This window comes from Medicago sativa, chromosome 2 (genome assembly GCF_051527215.1).
Source record: "Medicago sativa cultivar Bolivia chromosome 2, Bolivia_mono, whole genome shotgun sequence".
Taxonomy (NCBI): Eukaryota; Viridiplantae; Streptophyta; class Magnoliopsida; order Fabales; family Fabaceae; genus Medicago; species Medicago sativa.
Genome location: NC_140750.1, coordinates 19,818,175 through 19,834,661, shown reverse-complemented (window position 1 = coordinate 19,834,661; position 16,487 = coordinate 19,818,175). Strand labels below are relative to the sequence as shown.

The 16,487-nt window shown below is 33.5% G+C and overlaps 3 protein-coding genes across 4 annotated transcripts; 1 reads left to right on the top strand and 2 right to left on the bottom strand.

Annotated features, from left to right (window-relative positions):
• Nucleotides 1-3,290: 3,290 nt before the first annotated feature.
• Nucleotides 3,291-4,386, top strand: LOC146945309 (uncharacterized). Its single transcript, XM_085743688.1, has one exon. It carries the CDS (start codon nucleotides 3,521-3,523, stop codon nucleotides 4,094-4,096), a length of 576 nt encoding a protein of 191 aa, XP_085599814.1. The 5' UTR covers nucleotides 3,291-3,520; the 3' UTR covers nucleotides 4,097-4,386.
• A 3,656-nt stretch (nucleotides 4,387-8,042) lies between these two features.
• LOC146945308 (importin subunit alpha-2-like) lies at nucleotides 8,043-11,890 on the bottom strand. Of its 2 annotated transcripts, XM_085743686.1 has the most exons (11): nucleotides 11,565-11,890; nucleotides 11,311-11,407; nucleotides 11,127-11,218; nucleotides 10,889-11,020; nucleotides 10,617-10,802; nucleotides 10,364-10,527; nucleotides 10,195-10,273; nucleotides 9,721-9,849; nucleotides 9,119-9,246; nucleotides 8,630-9,020; nucleotides 8,043-8,510 (listed from the first exon to the last, which is right to left on the bottom strand). In XM_085743686.1, exons 1-10 carry the CDS (start codon nucleotides 11,778-11,780, stop codon nucleotides 8,648-8,650), a joined length of 1,596 nt encoding a protein of 531 aa, XP_085599812.1. In that variant the 5' UTR covers nucleotides 11,781-11,890; the 3' UTR covers nucleotides 8,043-8,510; nucleotides 8,630-8,647. The 2 variants fall into 2 exon arrangements, with proteins under 2 accessions (XP_085599812.1, XP_085599811.1); XM_085743685.1 differs by lacking the exon at nucleotides 8,043-8,510 and having other exon boundaries at nucleotides 8,616-9,020.
• Nucleotides 11,891-13,596: 1,706 nt separating this feature from the next.
• LOC146945307 (protein MODIFYING WALL LIGNIN-1-like) lies at nucleotides 13,597-15,123 on the bottom strand. Its single transcript, XM_085748838.1, has 3 exons — nucleotides 14,875-15,123; nucleotides 14,320-14,573; nucleotides 13,597-14,129 (listed from the first exon to the last, which is right to left on the bottom strand). Exons 1-3 carry the CDS (start codon nucleotides 15,016-15,018, stop codon nucleotides 13,733-13,735), a joined length of 795 nt encoding a protein of 264 aa, XP_085604964.1. The 5' UTR covers nucleotides 15,019-15,123; the 3' UTR covers nucleotides 13,597-13,732.
• Nucleotides 15,124-16,487: the final 1,364 nt, after the last annotated feature.

The following is a 16,487-nucleotide window of genomic DNA, read 5'->3' as shown; positions in this document are numbered from 1 at the left end:
TTAGCGTTTAATCAAACATTGTAAATTTGTTAATACTAGTATTCAATATTTTCTAAGGCAAGTTTGTCATGCAACTCATCCTACTAGAGCTACCTTGTCTATACAGGAGTTAATTACCCTAATCACATGCCCTTTGGGTAATGAGGACGAGACTATGATGCAGTTGATATTGACCACGGCTTGGACATTTTAACGATAAGTTTGGCAGCCATGGTGGCTTATATTGATATTCTAGCTCTGTTGATCATGTGCAATATATGAATTTCATGTAACAAATTTACCGTTGAAACTTGAAAGGTACTCTTCTGAAGAAATACTCGGTTATAGCTACAATCTTCACGCAATTTCAGATTTCTACGTCTTTTTGGGATGTCTCCTCCTCCAATACAAATTTGATTTGGAAAGTGTGTTAGAAAAAAGATGATGTAGTGATGTTTCCTTCTTAAAAAAAAAAGATACAATGGCGTTTAATGTCGATGGTAGCGCTTACACTAACCTAAGAGAAATAAATTATGGAGGTTTGGTTCGAAATCATGAGGGAGTTTTTCAATTTAGGTTTTATTGGTATGGAGTTTTTCAATTTGTGTTGAGAAGTTGGACTCATAAGGATATCATGTTTTTCAGGTACAAGAGTTTGTAGCTTCTATTCATAGTAAAATAGCCTCCATTCAATTTAAGTATTTTTTTTTTTAGTCAAGTCTAATTTAAGTATTATTTTTTTTCTTAAGAAATGCAATTGAAGTAGTTGAAAGCTTCAATTGCCAAACATTGGCTGCGTCACATAATTAAACTTGTGACTAGAATTTCATTCTTTAATATGAATAAGTGTAAAATTTTATTATCGAATATCGACTCATGTATATTATAATATTCATACCGATATTTAATGCTCGTGAATACAATATTCTTATTATTCAACCGCATTTAAATTAATGTGTAATCTAAATCTTCATAGACATGGGCGGTTCTAAGGCCTGGCGACCCCAGACACTCGTCTGGGCTCCGATCCAATTTTTTTGCAATTTCTTATGTAAATCCTTATGAATTTTTTATATAAACTCTTATAAATTGTACAATTTCTTTAGATTTTTTTTATTATTTGCTTGCAATTTCTTATGTAAATTCCTATAAATGTGTTGCATTTTTTTTTGCCCAGACTTTATAATAATCCTGATTCCGCCACCAGTCATTGAACTTAAATTTTACAGCAGCAAATCCGAGTCCAAAAGGAGATGGAAGGAGAAGTGAGTTGTACACAAAACAGATCCAAGGCATTTCGACTCCCAAAACAAATAAACAAACAAACAAACAATAAGATGAATCCAACTTTGCTTGGCATTTTGCACCTCTTCTTCTTGTTACGTTTCCTTTACGTCTCTTCATTATAGGACCATCCCTACACTTTATTACCTTCTCCTACTATACTCACATCATCATCATACCATAATAACACATTTTAACCTTATTTACCTAAAATTCCAACTCCAAATTAATCACTATAATGGGGACTTGGCTCTGCTAGAGTGAGACACACTAGCTGACTCACACTTCTCATCTAATTAAGACCTCATCTAACTAAACTGTCACCATACATTACTTTAAATAACTTGCAAGTGGTAAGTCAAATAGTAAAAGTGTCCTTAAATTGTGCTTGACAACTTTGTGCATCTACAATGATTAAGAGTCCATTTTGATTTCTTAACTTATTTTAAGTGAGACTTCTATATAAATCCAAACAAGACAAGATATAAAATTTCAAACGAATTTTCAATTCAATATGAAATTATGAAAAACTTTAACTGAGTCTCATAATTGATCCTATAATTAAAACTAATTTAATTATTGGTTACATGTGGTATGTTTCTAATAAAACGGTAAAACCTAATTTTTTATGAAAACTCAGGTATGAACGTATATAGTACAAAAGAGAAATTGTTACGTAGTTAAATTACCGTCCAACCTAAGTCAATGTTTCTCATAAGTACATTCAAACGTGGCTGCTTTTCTGGTAAAGTGAAACGTGTCGGTGTCCTCCATTGTTTTCTGTCTTCTGCTGACTTAACTATTCTCCATTCATTTTTTTTCCTATTTAAAGTAAAATACTTTAAGAAAAGGGTAACAAACTATGAAGCCCCGATACGGATACAGGTACGATACGATACGGGTACGCGAATAGGTCAAAAATTTCAAATTTAGGATACATACGGCTTGGATACGTTTACAAATTTTTTAATATATATATATATATATATATATATATATATATATATATATATATATTAGACATAATCGCACAAAAAATAAATAGCGTGAAATCTTAAAACTAATTACACCAAGTCAAAATACAATGGACCATTCACCAACTAAAATATCCTTTAAACCAAAGCATACCATATAAACAACCTGCACTATGATGATACCAAGGTAGTATGAAGATAGTCACCCTTTTCAAGTAATGGCCAATATAATGATCCCAATTTATAAAAATTAATACTTGTGATCAAAATACAAATAAAAATTTTAAATAAAAATTAAATTAAATCATTCAGATACTTCTGGGATACGTATCCGGGAGTATCCTTAACGTATCCTTAAGGTATCCAATATATTTTTAAATAAAAATTAAATTAAATCATTCGGATACTTCTGGGATACGTATCCGGGAGTATCCGTGGAGTATCGGTATCCGATACGTATCCGACACGGGTACGGCACCATTTTGGAGTATCCGGGCTTCATAGGTAACAAACATTTTTAAAGAAATTGAAAGAAGAAATTTTTATCTTATGATTTGTGTAATACATTAAAACTTCAAAAAGTAACTTAACAAGTGACACTTGTTTGTTAGCATGACCCCTTTTTTATAACCTATTGAATATTTGCTCTTGTTGTTTAGTAGTGATTAATATCTATCGAGAAATACATTGGACAAATTAAATATGTTCTCTACTTTCAACCTAGTTTCGTTATAGGCAAGAATTATACATCAAACTTACGAGTAGCACTTGAGTGACATTATGGCTAGTAACATTGATGACATTGATCGTGCACAATGTTACAAGTGGTTTTCTTCTCTCTTTTACAAAGTTTTTTATTTGTTTGTACATTTGTGACATTCTGATTGACCAATATCATCGGTAGCATCAACTATTGTGTCACCCAAGTATTATCCCAAACTTACGGCCACATCTGACTAAGAAGTACAAGTCTCTTACCATTTAGATCAATCACATGCTTCTATAAAATAAAATGTAAATATATATTTTATTGATAAAAATAAAATAATGAGTGCATTGATAAAAAGACATGGTGTAGTGTAGCTTCAAAAGATAAGAGTAAGTTGTTTCACACCACACCTCACACATCAAATAGCAACACAAACTCTTTTCACTTTTCTTTATGTAAACTTTCCACTCTCACACACTTGTTTACTAAGCAACATTATTATAGTACCCCATTTCATTTTAACGTTTTCATCATTCTCATTTTGTTCACAAATTCAAGAAGAAGAAAGAAAAAAATGGTAACACTTCAAACAACAACCTCAATGTGTTGTTTCATGATTATGTTACTATCTTTATCTGTTACTAAATCGGTTGGAGCAACCGATTTAGTAATAGATCACAATAATCTTACAACTACCTCCAAAGATGAAGTGAAGTGCACGCCTTGTGGTCAAGTTCCGTCGCCGCCGTCACCTTCTCCACCACCACCTTCACCACCACTGTCACCACCACCTGCTTCCACCAACAACTGTCCTCCTCCTCCTTCTCCACCCAGCTCCGGTGGTGGTGGTGGTGGTGGGTCAACTTACTACTCTCCACCGCCGCCTTCAGTGTATTACTACCCGCCACCGGCATCTACCGGAGGTGGTGGAGGTGGAGGTGGTGGTTTATATTATCCTCCGCCAACTGGTGGTAGTGGGAGTGGAAGTGGTGGGAACTATCCTACTCCGCCACCGCCAAATCCTATTGTACCTTATTTTCCTTTCTATTACCACACTCCACCACCGGGCTCGGCGGCGCCACCGTCTTTGAAGGGATCGGTAATGCTCTGCGCCGTGTCGGTTTTACCTATTTTTATGGCGTTAATTTGATGGAACAAAAATGGAAAGAAAATGGAAGGAAAGAAAATAAGTGCATGGAATTTTTGCAGATCTTGGAGTTTGAAGAGAAAAAAAGTGGAAAAAGTGAGGTCAGTGAAAATGGAAAGTGTACTTATTTTTATTACTTTTTTTTTCTTTTTTTTCTCAGAATTTTTAATGGTAATGTAGGTTGATCGATCTGCAATTTGTTAACAATTTGTAATTGTATTTAGCCTCTTGATTTTGTTTAGTATGATAAATACATTTATAAAATAAAATAAATTAAGTTTTATTTATCTTCATTTACTGTGTTTGTTACATATTACGTGAGTTTATTTATGTCTTGATCATCCAATTATAATTACTAGGAAGTAAATTTTATAAAATATTTGCACCAATTTTTTTTTATTAAATATTGTTCTGGTTAAAGGTCTAACTCAACTAACTTTGATCTGAAAATTATTAACAACTTGAACCTTTCAATTTGTTTATTATGTGAATATTTTCTGTTTTTAGTTTTTTTATCGATTATGTATTCATTTTAATTTGTTAATATGAAGATATGTGATTTTTAAACTAAATCATTGTAATAGAGAAAAGATAATATGAATCATGTAGTTCGGCTGAAAGTTGTAAAAACTAAAATAACTTTTTTTTGGAGGGATAATATAAAATAACATGAATATGGTGAGTGTGAGTTTAATCATTAAACTATTTAGAAAGAAAAAAAAAATGAGAAAACATAATATGATAGTTAAGGATGATGAATTCCTTGAAATAATAAAAATATTTTACATTTTTATTGTTAGTTTTTAAAAATGTAAAATAATAATTGTCTAATTCAATAGTCTCTTTTCTCCTTTTTATAAGTACAACTAACACAAAATTTTAAAGAGTAAAATTAGAAAAACATTTTCATAAAACTAAACATTTTCATAAGATTATTAGATTTTAGTGATAAGAGATAGGGTTACAGCTGGAATATCAAAGAGATCATGGTGCATTGGAGCTAGCATAGGTAGGAAATTGATATCAATTTGGGGTAATTGAAATTGATATCACTAGTAAAACTACCTCCATGTGATGCAAATTTGTGTGTTGATGACATATATGTTTAGTTTTTTTTTTTTGGCAAAATATATTTTAGTTGTTGTGGAGGGCCCTTGTTGATTGATCCGTTGGAAGCTTTTATTTTTTTAGTATACTTTTACTATTTATTAACAATTTAATATGGATTCCTCAACAAAAAAACAATTTAATATGGCTTGATTTTCTTGACAATTTGTACACCTTGTTTGTTCCATCTATTTTATTGTTTTTCTATCCTAACCTACTTATTGTAGGAGCGTCTCATTAACGGGCCGGGTCTATACAAACCTAACAAAATACCGACATTTATAATTGCATTTGGGACAAACAATTTCTGCAAAGTTCCAAAAAAAATGTTTTAAATATATCATCTTATTTTCACTTATTCCTAAAAAAAATATAGTAGGAACAAATAATCTTTAATAATTTGTTAAATTTGTCGTATTAGTCCCATTTTTCTGGTACTACGAGAAAAAGGATAGCAAAAACAAAGAGAAAAAGCATTAATTACACTCTCAAAAGATCTCCAATCACCAATCTTTGAAGCATGCATGATCTCAAATGACCAATCTTTCAAGCTTCAATTTCTAAGATGGAAGAATGATATTGGTTATCTTCTCTTAATGTATGAATTAATTGAACATTCCAATTTAACTTCAACAAATATTGAATGGTGAAAATTTCAGCTACATAACAATGCTATATATTCTGTCAAAAAAAAAAAAAAACAATGCCATATATTAACAGAGCCGGCAATAAAGTAAATACTTATACTATAATCAAAATAACACACTGCAAGAGGTATGTTCATACTAGCAAGATGCAATCGTCGAAGAATAACGACAATTTATGCATAGTCGCTCTTATATGAAGAGATATTTAATTTTGACAAACAAAATTTGATAATAAATTAGATGGTTAATCCAATTCTTGATAATAAATTTGATGGTTAATACCGTTTAAATATGTGATTAATGTAGCTCTATAGATGATTAATCAATATAATAAGGTGTCACTATTCATTAATAATTAAATGAACATAAATTAACTACGATTTTGAACATCATTGACCATTATTTTAACTGTTAATTTCAACATAATCTGAGGTTAATGAAGTATCATACATAAACTGAGGTTAATTGGGGTACATTTGAACATGATTTGGGTAACGCAAAAAATACACAAACACATATTTGAACAACTGAAAGTTGTTATTAATGACGTTCAAATAATGGTTAAACATGGCCGGCTGATGGCTAATGATTTATTTTGGTGTACCTATAATATCTCCTTTTGAAATGTTAATTGGTGGTTGATATTACTCACTTTACATTGTAAAATTTAGTTACTCATCTTAAAGGAGTCAGATCCATTAACCTTCTAATTTGCTATCTAAATTCAATGTCAAAATTGTTTATCAAATTAATATTTGTTTTAAAGTAAATTTATATTCTAAATGTCATTTTCTTTTTTGCCTATATGATACCAACATCAAAGAATTTCCATTAAAGTGACCTAAATAATTATAAAAGTGTAGGGGTCAAATAATTTTAGTTGTTATTTTTGTCGTCTATTGCTCTTTGTGGTGTGCTGAGCTGCATACATGCACCTATATAAGATAACATCATTTAGTTAAATGGTACTATGGTTTAGTCCAAATATTATGTTAATATGGGTGTGGCATGACAATGGCAATCAAGAACAGTTGGCAGGTAAACAAAAGTGATAAGGAATCATGTTCATGTGTAGGAAAGGATAATTCACCATGTGCTTGAAGGACTAGGATAGTTGCTGTAAGCCTGTAACCATCCAATGAATGTCCTTTGGGTAGCTGTCAGAATGACCTGGCAAAACTAGATATTCTGACACCAATGATTTATTTCTTTTCTGGGTGAATTCGTGTGTCAATCAAGCTTTTTAGAATTCACATTTTTATTATTAAGATTTGAAAATAAAAATTCTACAAACAAAATGTTGAGGGATCCAGCTTGGCTGCCGACTAAAAACAAGCATTATTGGTGTTGGCACAATTTTGTAAGTTATATATGTTTTTAATTCATTTTAAAAAATCTTTTTTTTACTTTAGTCAATATAATATTTATCAATTTTTAAGTTCTTACTTGTACAAAAACAGGTGTTTTTGGTCTCTACAGAGGACTAAATGCATCAATTTTGATTAAAGATGTAGATTCTTTTCTAGCTTTCCAAGCTTTCTATTTCCCTGATACTATTCTTTGGAGAATTAAAAATAGATGGTAATTCCTCTATTCATTTCAAGATCTTTCACATCACATATAGAAAAGGAAGTCATTATGCTAATAAGGTGGTCAATTTGGGCACACGGTGTCTCACTCTCACCTTAAATATGGTTAAGGGTGTGATTGGTTGTGGAGAGAGAATGAGAAAATGTGTTGGTGCTAACTTAATGATCACAACAATAGCAGTCATAAAAATATAACAAAACGAGATAGATAAATAGAGAGGAGATAGACAAGACAACAGGAATGTGGTTTTCTTTCCACATAATTTAGTCTCTCTCCCCGCTCTTTGTTGTACCATTCAAAGGAAAGTGTGGTCCTGTTCTCTTTCTCTAACAGATTTGGAATGTATTAATCACAATCTACACAGTCAATCACATCTGTGATTATTGGATTAAGATCAAACAATCCAGATTTAAGTGAAGATTTTGATTTTCTAAAATACCAAGTCTATTCTTAATCCAACATCCACTACTGTGGTGGACTTCATGAAATTGAGACAGCAAAAAATGCAAACCTAATAGAAAGTGGTTTCTTCGCCCACATATATAAAATCAAATTATATGTTAATAGTGATATTAACTTTTACAGTGGAGAATAATACTAATGAATAATATGCAAGTGCAAGTGCAAGCACAATCAATAACAATAATTTGTTTTTACTAGAATACACCATGAAATTTGTTTCTCAGACACTGTATTCACTCAAAATAAAATAGACTCGGTATAAATTACCAATACAAACTACGACTCGATAAAAAATAGGACTCTCAAAGCCGTTTAAAAGAAAACCCTCCCCAATTGCCACACAAAACGGGTACTTGCTACTGCAACATACTTTCTCCCCAGCAAATGTATTTCTTGTGATGCTCAAAGTATGCAGCTAGCTGAACCCACCACCCCCCTTCTTATTTGGACATGGCAGTTTAGACTGACCCACCCCAGTACTTCATTACAGACACTAGACCAGACTGACACCAGACACCATGAAGTACAAAGACCGACGCCCCCCCTCCCCCACCCCACCCCACCCGGACTCAATGCCAACAGTACCCTGCTGCATCCAACACAGTTCCTTCCTACAATTATTGGAAAGCAGTTTGTTTAGACAACATACCAATAATTAAGTTGGACTTGGATGTAAACTATGATTATAACCCCCCTAGGGAAAAAGTAAAGACAACTGAAGCATATTTACCCACTACTCAAGAAGTCTTTAACCGAAGTTAAATCCACCAGATGGGACCGGAAGGTCATTGCCTCCAAAATTAAAACCAGGTTGAGAACCATCGCCAGATGGTAGTGTCTCGTCTTCATCTTCCAACCAATATGTCTCGAGAATTTTAACAGCCTTCTCATAAATTTCATTGTTGTCATGACTCTGCAGGTTCTCAATCTTTTCCAATCCCTCAGCCTCATCTATCATCTGAGCATACAAGTTGACATCTCCCACGTTACCAAAGCTTTTCTCTGCTTCTCCAATCTTCAAAATATTCTCAAGACCTTCTAAACAGACGGTAACAATTCTTGGATCGGGGCAAACAAGAAGATCACACAGAGGCTTAATGCAACCCTGGCTCACCAAGTACCTTGTAACAAAAATATTTGGTAAGTTATCACCTAAAATCTCAATGTTTCCGGCATGAAGCAGAGCCAAAAAATAAATATTAAAAATCACTTCACATACTTGATTTGCTCATGGGTACCACCAGATGTAGCATTGGAGAGTGCCCATGCAGCTTCTTTTTTAATGTCAAACTCAGCATTTTGAAGAAGATTGACCAGAGGAGCAATCAGTCCGGCTTCAATAACAGCCTACATCATACATAAATGGTTCAGAATGCTTTTTCAGAAAATAAGCTAACTAAAAATCACACTTCAATGTAAAATGAAAACAAAATTCAAGACCCCAAACAGAAAACAAAATGGCAATAGTCAAGTAATTATTGATGTATGTAATTGAAATGGTACCACACCTGTCTTTGCTTAAAAAAAAATAGTCAAGTAATACAATACAATCCCTTCGATAATTTATTTACCACAGAATGGTAAATAAGGGCTTAAGTCACCTAACAATCCAACAATTACTGTGTATAACCTGGGAACTAAATATATCTACAAGACTACAATGGTTGTTATTGCACCGGATCTCCATGTTAAACAGCATGTGATAGCCAAAAACATCAAACTTGAATAAAAGCATAAATAATAAGAAATTAACATTGCATTTTATTAGATATGATATGTAACATTAATTGAGTTATCATAAACATGGGATTTACAGGTTACCTGTATCTGCTCTTTGTTTCCAGCTGTAATGTTTGATATAGTCCAGCAAGCTTCTTTCTTAATACTTTTCTTGTGATTATGGGTCAACAGGCTCAAAAGACATGGGAGTGAACCATGACCAATAATAGCCTGACAAAAAGAGTCCCAACAAAATCAGATAAACTCTCAAAGGGGACGCATGAGATGACAAAACACACGCGAAAAGAAACTAGATTAATGGTAATAAATAGTAGTGATCACTGTCCCGTGAGCATAACTCATTGGTAGGGACATAGCAATATGTAGGGGCCGGGGTTCCCCACACAAAATTACCAACACAACACTAAGTCAGTACTTTATTTCAAAGTTTAATTTGTTTACTAATATTACTTGCACCACTAATTAAAGTACTTCAATTGGTAAAAGTTAAATTTAATTAGAAATAATTAAGCAGCGACCAATTGTTAAACAATTCACAAGCCATTATGACATTACCTGAGTCTGCGCATCATCTCCCGTTACAATATTTCCCACCGTGCGAAGTGCAGGGATCAGCACTGAAGGAGATGGGTGCCTACAAAACATGCATATAAATTTAGAGTCAAAACAATCAATAACTGCAAAAGATCACTGGTCAAATAAGAATAGAAGAATCATTACTCACAAAAGGAGCTGCACCAGTCTGCCACATACACCTGCCTCAATCACCGCTTGGATTTTGTCATTTGATCCATCAGAAAGATAAGAGAGTGCCCAGCATGCATCTGTCAGGACTTCTTCATCATTTGAAAAAACCAAACGCTCAAGAGCTGGAAGTGCTGGCCTCACCTGTCCATCAAAGATCCATTATCATTAATACACAAAAGAAAGCCCGTTTGCATGTTCAGTTATGATTTATTACAAAAAACAGCAACTACCTGATCAAATGGAGGTTGTGGCTTGCCCCTGCAAAAGTTTGACAGAGTCCACGTGGCATTTCGCAGCATCGAAAGCTTTGCCTGCTCATTCAACTGGGTTAACAGCGGGATCAGGGCACCATGGCTAAGAACAAGATCACGGCACCTAGGTGAATCACCAGCAACGTTTCCCAATGCCCACACAGCCTACAATTACAGAGTTTCAGTGCTTAGATTCCACATAGTTCAGCAAAAATTCATGAAAACACTATCACAATTCAGTATCAATATACCTGCTCCCGAACATCATCACTTGGTGAACTAAGTAGCTTCACAAATATCGGCACTGCCCCATGATCAATTACCACCTTAGTATTCTCAGAAGTTCCGGATGCTATGTTTGTAAGAGCCCAAGCAGCCTCAAACTAAACATACAAGAGATCACACAAATAAACAACCAATCAAAATTCAAAACAACAAATTACAACCACAATGCATAAAACTAAAAAAATGAACAAACAAATTTCAAACCTGAAGTTGGGGAAAATCCTCCCTAACAAGAAACTGAACAAAGCGAGGAACAACACCGGATTGAATAACTTCCTCAATCGGAGGGCTTCGCTCTACACAACAAAAATCACAACTTTTTAACACTGAGAATCACATCAAGATACTTAAACAATAATTAAAAACATCAATGAAAATCAACAATTACCAATCGAAAGAAGCTTCCGAAATTGCGTAGTTGCTTCGAGTTGTTGATTATTATCATCCGACCAAACCCCAGCAACCATTGCAGGAAGACTCTCCAACTGCAACAAACATTATATATATAACCGTCAAAACCGTTTTTTCTAACCAATTAACAAAAAAAACTAACATCACAAAACAAAACCCAATTCAAATCAAAACGCAGAATTAATCAAACACATCCAAACCCAAAATCCCAAATCAACGATCAAAAGTTACCTTTTTCTCAACAATGGAGGAAGATTGAAGAGGAGTAGCAAACTGCGGTTGATTTTGAAGACCTTCACGTCGTTTCTTCAAGAGACTTTCTTCACGCTTACTTTTACGGATCTCGACCATGTTATCCTCTCTTCTCCGGCGACCTTCATCGGCGTCGACGGCAACCTTGTAACGGTTGCGACGAACCTCGGTTCTTGCATTGGGTCTGAGCGACATCGTTTCGAATTAGGGCTAGGTGGCAGCACCAATCGAAGGTGAAAATGCGATTTGGGAATTGAAAATTCAAAACCCTAATTTTCGATTGAGAATTAAGAGAGAGAGAGAGAATGATGATGGTTGGAGGAAATTTAAATAGGTGTATAGTAGTGGGGTGTGGGGTTGTAAAGGTGGTTATGGATCTGAATTTTTTATGGATCGGGTTGACCCGGAATATGAATATGGAAGGTGCGTTTAATGTTATAATGATGTGAATCGGTGCGTCGTTTCGTGTTGTTTTTGGATCGTGCCGACTTGATGAAACGGGTTATCATTTAGTGGGTCATATGGACCATGACTCTCCAATCCAAGAGTTAAATGAGGGAGGATGATGTGTGTTCCAAGAATATCCAATTTCAAACCAATGATACTTTTTTTTTTGGTAGTACTTTTTATTTTTTTATTATCGAGTTAACGATACAAAGTTTCTAGCGTCATTCAAGGGTGATTAATGTTCGTTAAAGATCTTGTAAGATGCGCAAACACGATTATCATATTCCAGCTGAATTTTTTCTATACGAGTTAAAGATTGAATCCATGATCATATGTTTAAAGAGTCTAAGTTGATTACCACTTGAACCAATCAATTGTTGGTTATTCCTAAAAGCAAATTGTTGGTTATTCCTACTTTTATTTAATGATGACGAAAATAATAAACTAACTTTAAATATTTTTTATTGAGATTAATTTTTATTATGCACATTTTTTTTCCACACATGCATTCAGCGAATAAGAGAGATATTTTAGAGACTGGCATAATAAAGTGGTGTGATTTGACGCATGTGTAAAAAAGTTTTACATTATCATTGTATACAAATTAAATCTTTTCTTTAGTCATTTTTCATTTATTATTTCTCTCATTTTTTCAATGAGAAAATGTGGTATGTATTGTTTGTGTTTACCATCAAAGTCTAGCTCTAGTGGTTGGCATGCAACATGTGTGAGTTTTGTTAACTTCACACATTGTTTAATTGTCGTAAAGAGTGGTTCATCTATGGAGATCAACAAGGTGGTTGGTGATTAAATCGGCAACACCATCGATGTGAAGGTAAAGTGGATAATTGTTGTGCATGCATTGAAAACTTGCTTGGGACTGCCAATTCTGCAACACATAAATATATTGAATGCTATACACAAGAAATAATTTAGTAATAATAGTCAATTAAACCCAATTTCTACTCATAAATTATACTACCATATTTTTTAAAAACACTTGAAAAAATGTCAAAAAATCTTGTAAAATGCGACGAAGTAACATTTTCGACCATGCATCAACCAAAATAGATTCCACACAGTCTCATAGTTTAGTTATGACCTTTGTGGATGTCCAATTGAACGACCTAAAAAGCATATTTAATTTTTATACAATAATTCCAAAAATATTGTACGTATACGTAAACGAGGACCGTCTGATTGTAGGGACATTTTGACTATAACTAAACCTCGTCCTGCATTTTGACTATAAATGATTGTAGACAATTATTCTCCTTGCACCTTAAAAACTAACATTTAATTTGTTTGAAGACAAACCAATGAAGCATCTCACATATTCTCTAGCTAAGAGAGGTCATATTCCTAACCAGTGTCCATAATTTTGGCCACATCCATATAACATGTTATATCCACAATCAAAAGAATTTTGATTCTATAATTTGGCCACTTTTCTATACCTTAAAAATTGGAAAAAGATACATAGGCACATTTTTCTCATACACATATTGTACCACCCTTTTTACAACCAACCAAAACATGACACCTAATACACATAAGAGCGAGAGAAAGAGAAAAAGCCACATGTTGCATTTCTATGTGGAGGTACAAGGGTGTATCCCATATAAGTATGTCTATGTATCATTGCTCTAAAAATTTGACCCATTTGACCAAACGAAAGGATCAAACTATACTCTACAAATTTATAGACTAGTATAGCTTTTGTTAAAAGGAGTTGGAAATACATGCAATAATATATCATCATTTTGAGTCTCAGTTGTTGTAGGGTTCTCTCTTGCAACAGTTGCAATATGTCTTTGACTTTGAGGTGATCTCGGTGGAAAAGCATAAATGGTAGAAGCTTCAAGAACCTCTCTTCCAACAATTGCTACCACCTCTGACATTTTTTGTGCACGAAGTACTGTTAGGTATAAACATGCAGCTGAGAAGACTGTTGTTAAAGCAAACACCCCTGCAGCTGAGAACAAACCTTCTCTGATGGTGTAGCAACTTGTTCTAAGTTTAGACCAATTCTTTAAATGGCCTGATTCTACACTAAGTCCTACCAATAACAAAATCTCTGCAACTGCGAAACAAATCCTACAGCATATATATAAAAAGTGTTAAATATGTAGCATCTACATGTCAGATTGAAAGTGTATCTAATGTCTGACACGACAAACACGACCTTGAAAGTGTTAAATTCTTCTTATACTCTATCTCAGACATATCTATTCAGCACTAGTAAAAACATTCTCAATAAATAAAGAAGAAAAAAAGTTTATCTTACCAAGTTGTAATGTAGAAAAAACCAGCCAAGCATATTAAGGACTTGACAGAAGAAGAATCATTATCCCAATCAAGTAAAGAAGGTGGTGATTTACTCACTGCTATCAACATGTAAGTATGTTCCATAACCAAAGCAATTGCTAGTCCAAGAAAGGCACAGGCAGAACATAGCAAAGGCACTTTCCCATTACCATTGTAAGCACATTCATATTTACCTTCTTTATCTTTTCCATCTTTATTCAAAATCCATGTCACCTATCATATCAACCACACAATTATATTAAACTTCATGAAAATTTATTGCACCTCCCTCCCTACCCTTTTGGTGGTATGGTAACTACTAGCTACTATTTATTATTACTTTTTTAATTTAAATATACAAACGACAAGCGTTGAATCTCAGTTTAACCGTCTTAGTTTTTTTAATTTGTAAACATAATAAATAGAAAGAAAAAAATTTGTCCCTTAAAGTGTAGTGTTGCTAGCAAATTTATATTCTCTTAATAAATTAACCACAAACATTTGTTTGTAGAAAAAACATACTAAAAAATTGTACCTGAGAACGTGTAGCTTCAGCTTTGAGACATAGGATGAAAGTGAATGAGCCTAATATAATTGTGATAAAAAGAAAAGCTGCGGTGTTGTTACTCAAATTTGTTCTACTTCTTCTTGGTTCAAGGTCTGCATGTGTAACTGCCATTCTCTCTAAGACCCTTTTTTTTTGTGGGAGCTCACACAAGAGAGAGAGACAATTTCTAAGGGAGAAAGGAAGAAGAGAGAATGAAACATAGTTCTAATGGTATACATATGACAAAAAAGGAAGAGTTCTTGAATTGCTTGGAGCAAAGGTTGCTTAAGGCCAAAGATTCCAACCGTGTGAAAATCTATACTAGGAATACCACAATGGATATTGTTAATTAGCACCATAAGGTTATCTTTGTGAAGTTATGACTTATGAGTGATGAAGACAAAGATAGTGCCTATGTTTTATGACAAAGCAAATACGTTTACATTATGGCTTTTTCACTCATAAAGTTGAGTGTGTCTTTCAGTTAATTCTGTTTTTCTAATCCCAAGTATTGACAAAAAAAGGTAAAGTAGTTTTTGCATAAGATAGTACAAGTACAAACTATATATGTGCATCATGCATGGACACGAACTAATAATCCCAATATCTTTTAACATTCGACCATAGATTTACAATTAGTTGTATAATGCATATGAGGAATTAACTTGAATAATCTTGATCGTTTGATTGAGCTACAATTTAAATCAGACAACTGAGATTTGACTTTACTATGGACAACCGTAGAGAATTCAAGTTGTTGCTCTAAACTCTAATCCTTTTGCAAGAACAATACAGTTGGTCAAATTTGATTTCAAACTGAACAATGCATAAGCTCTTCACAAGTTGTGTACAAAGAATGAATTAGGTCGGATTGTGTGGCCCTCCCCCGACCTCAATATTAGATGATATATGGTAAAAGGGTTATCTTCCAATTTAACCAGTGATCCTGAGTTCAAATCCAATCTTGGGAATTAAGTGGTCTTAAATCCCTTGAGGGACAACTTTGTCACTCATTGAGTTCCTATCTGACTCGATCGATTAGTCTACAGTTGCGCGTAAAAAATATATGATTTATATACACACTCGTTTTCAAATGTCAGGTAAGAAGAAATACTGAACTAAAGTAACTAATTTGAGGGAGGAAAATATTCTCTATTTCTATATGAGATATTTCCTTGAGTGGATGAGCCATTGTATATCAAAATAATACAATGATGTGAATATGGCATGAGCTAATGAGAATAACTCTCTAATTCATTGAAGTTATTTATCCCAACTAGAAATATTGTCGCTTAGTTAGCTAAAAGACAATGTATAGATTTATTATAGAGAACAAGTTTGCTATTATTAACTTTGTAAATATGAGATCAATTGACTTAGAGACGTTTTGATAGATATTCTTTGATGAAAGAATTTGTGTCTCCGTCATTGCGTGTAAAATTGTAAAACATCGAAGGGATTGAAACACAAGCCATCTGAAATTAACAAGTGATAGAAATCCAACTATTGTGATTGGAGATCCCATAATGAAGGTTTAATGTGGTAAAAACAAGTCATGGGTTAGTTCTGTTGGCACTAAATTTATTTTGTCTCTTTCATAT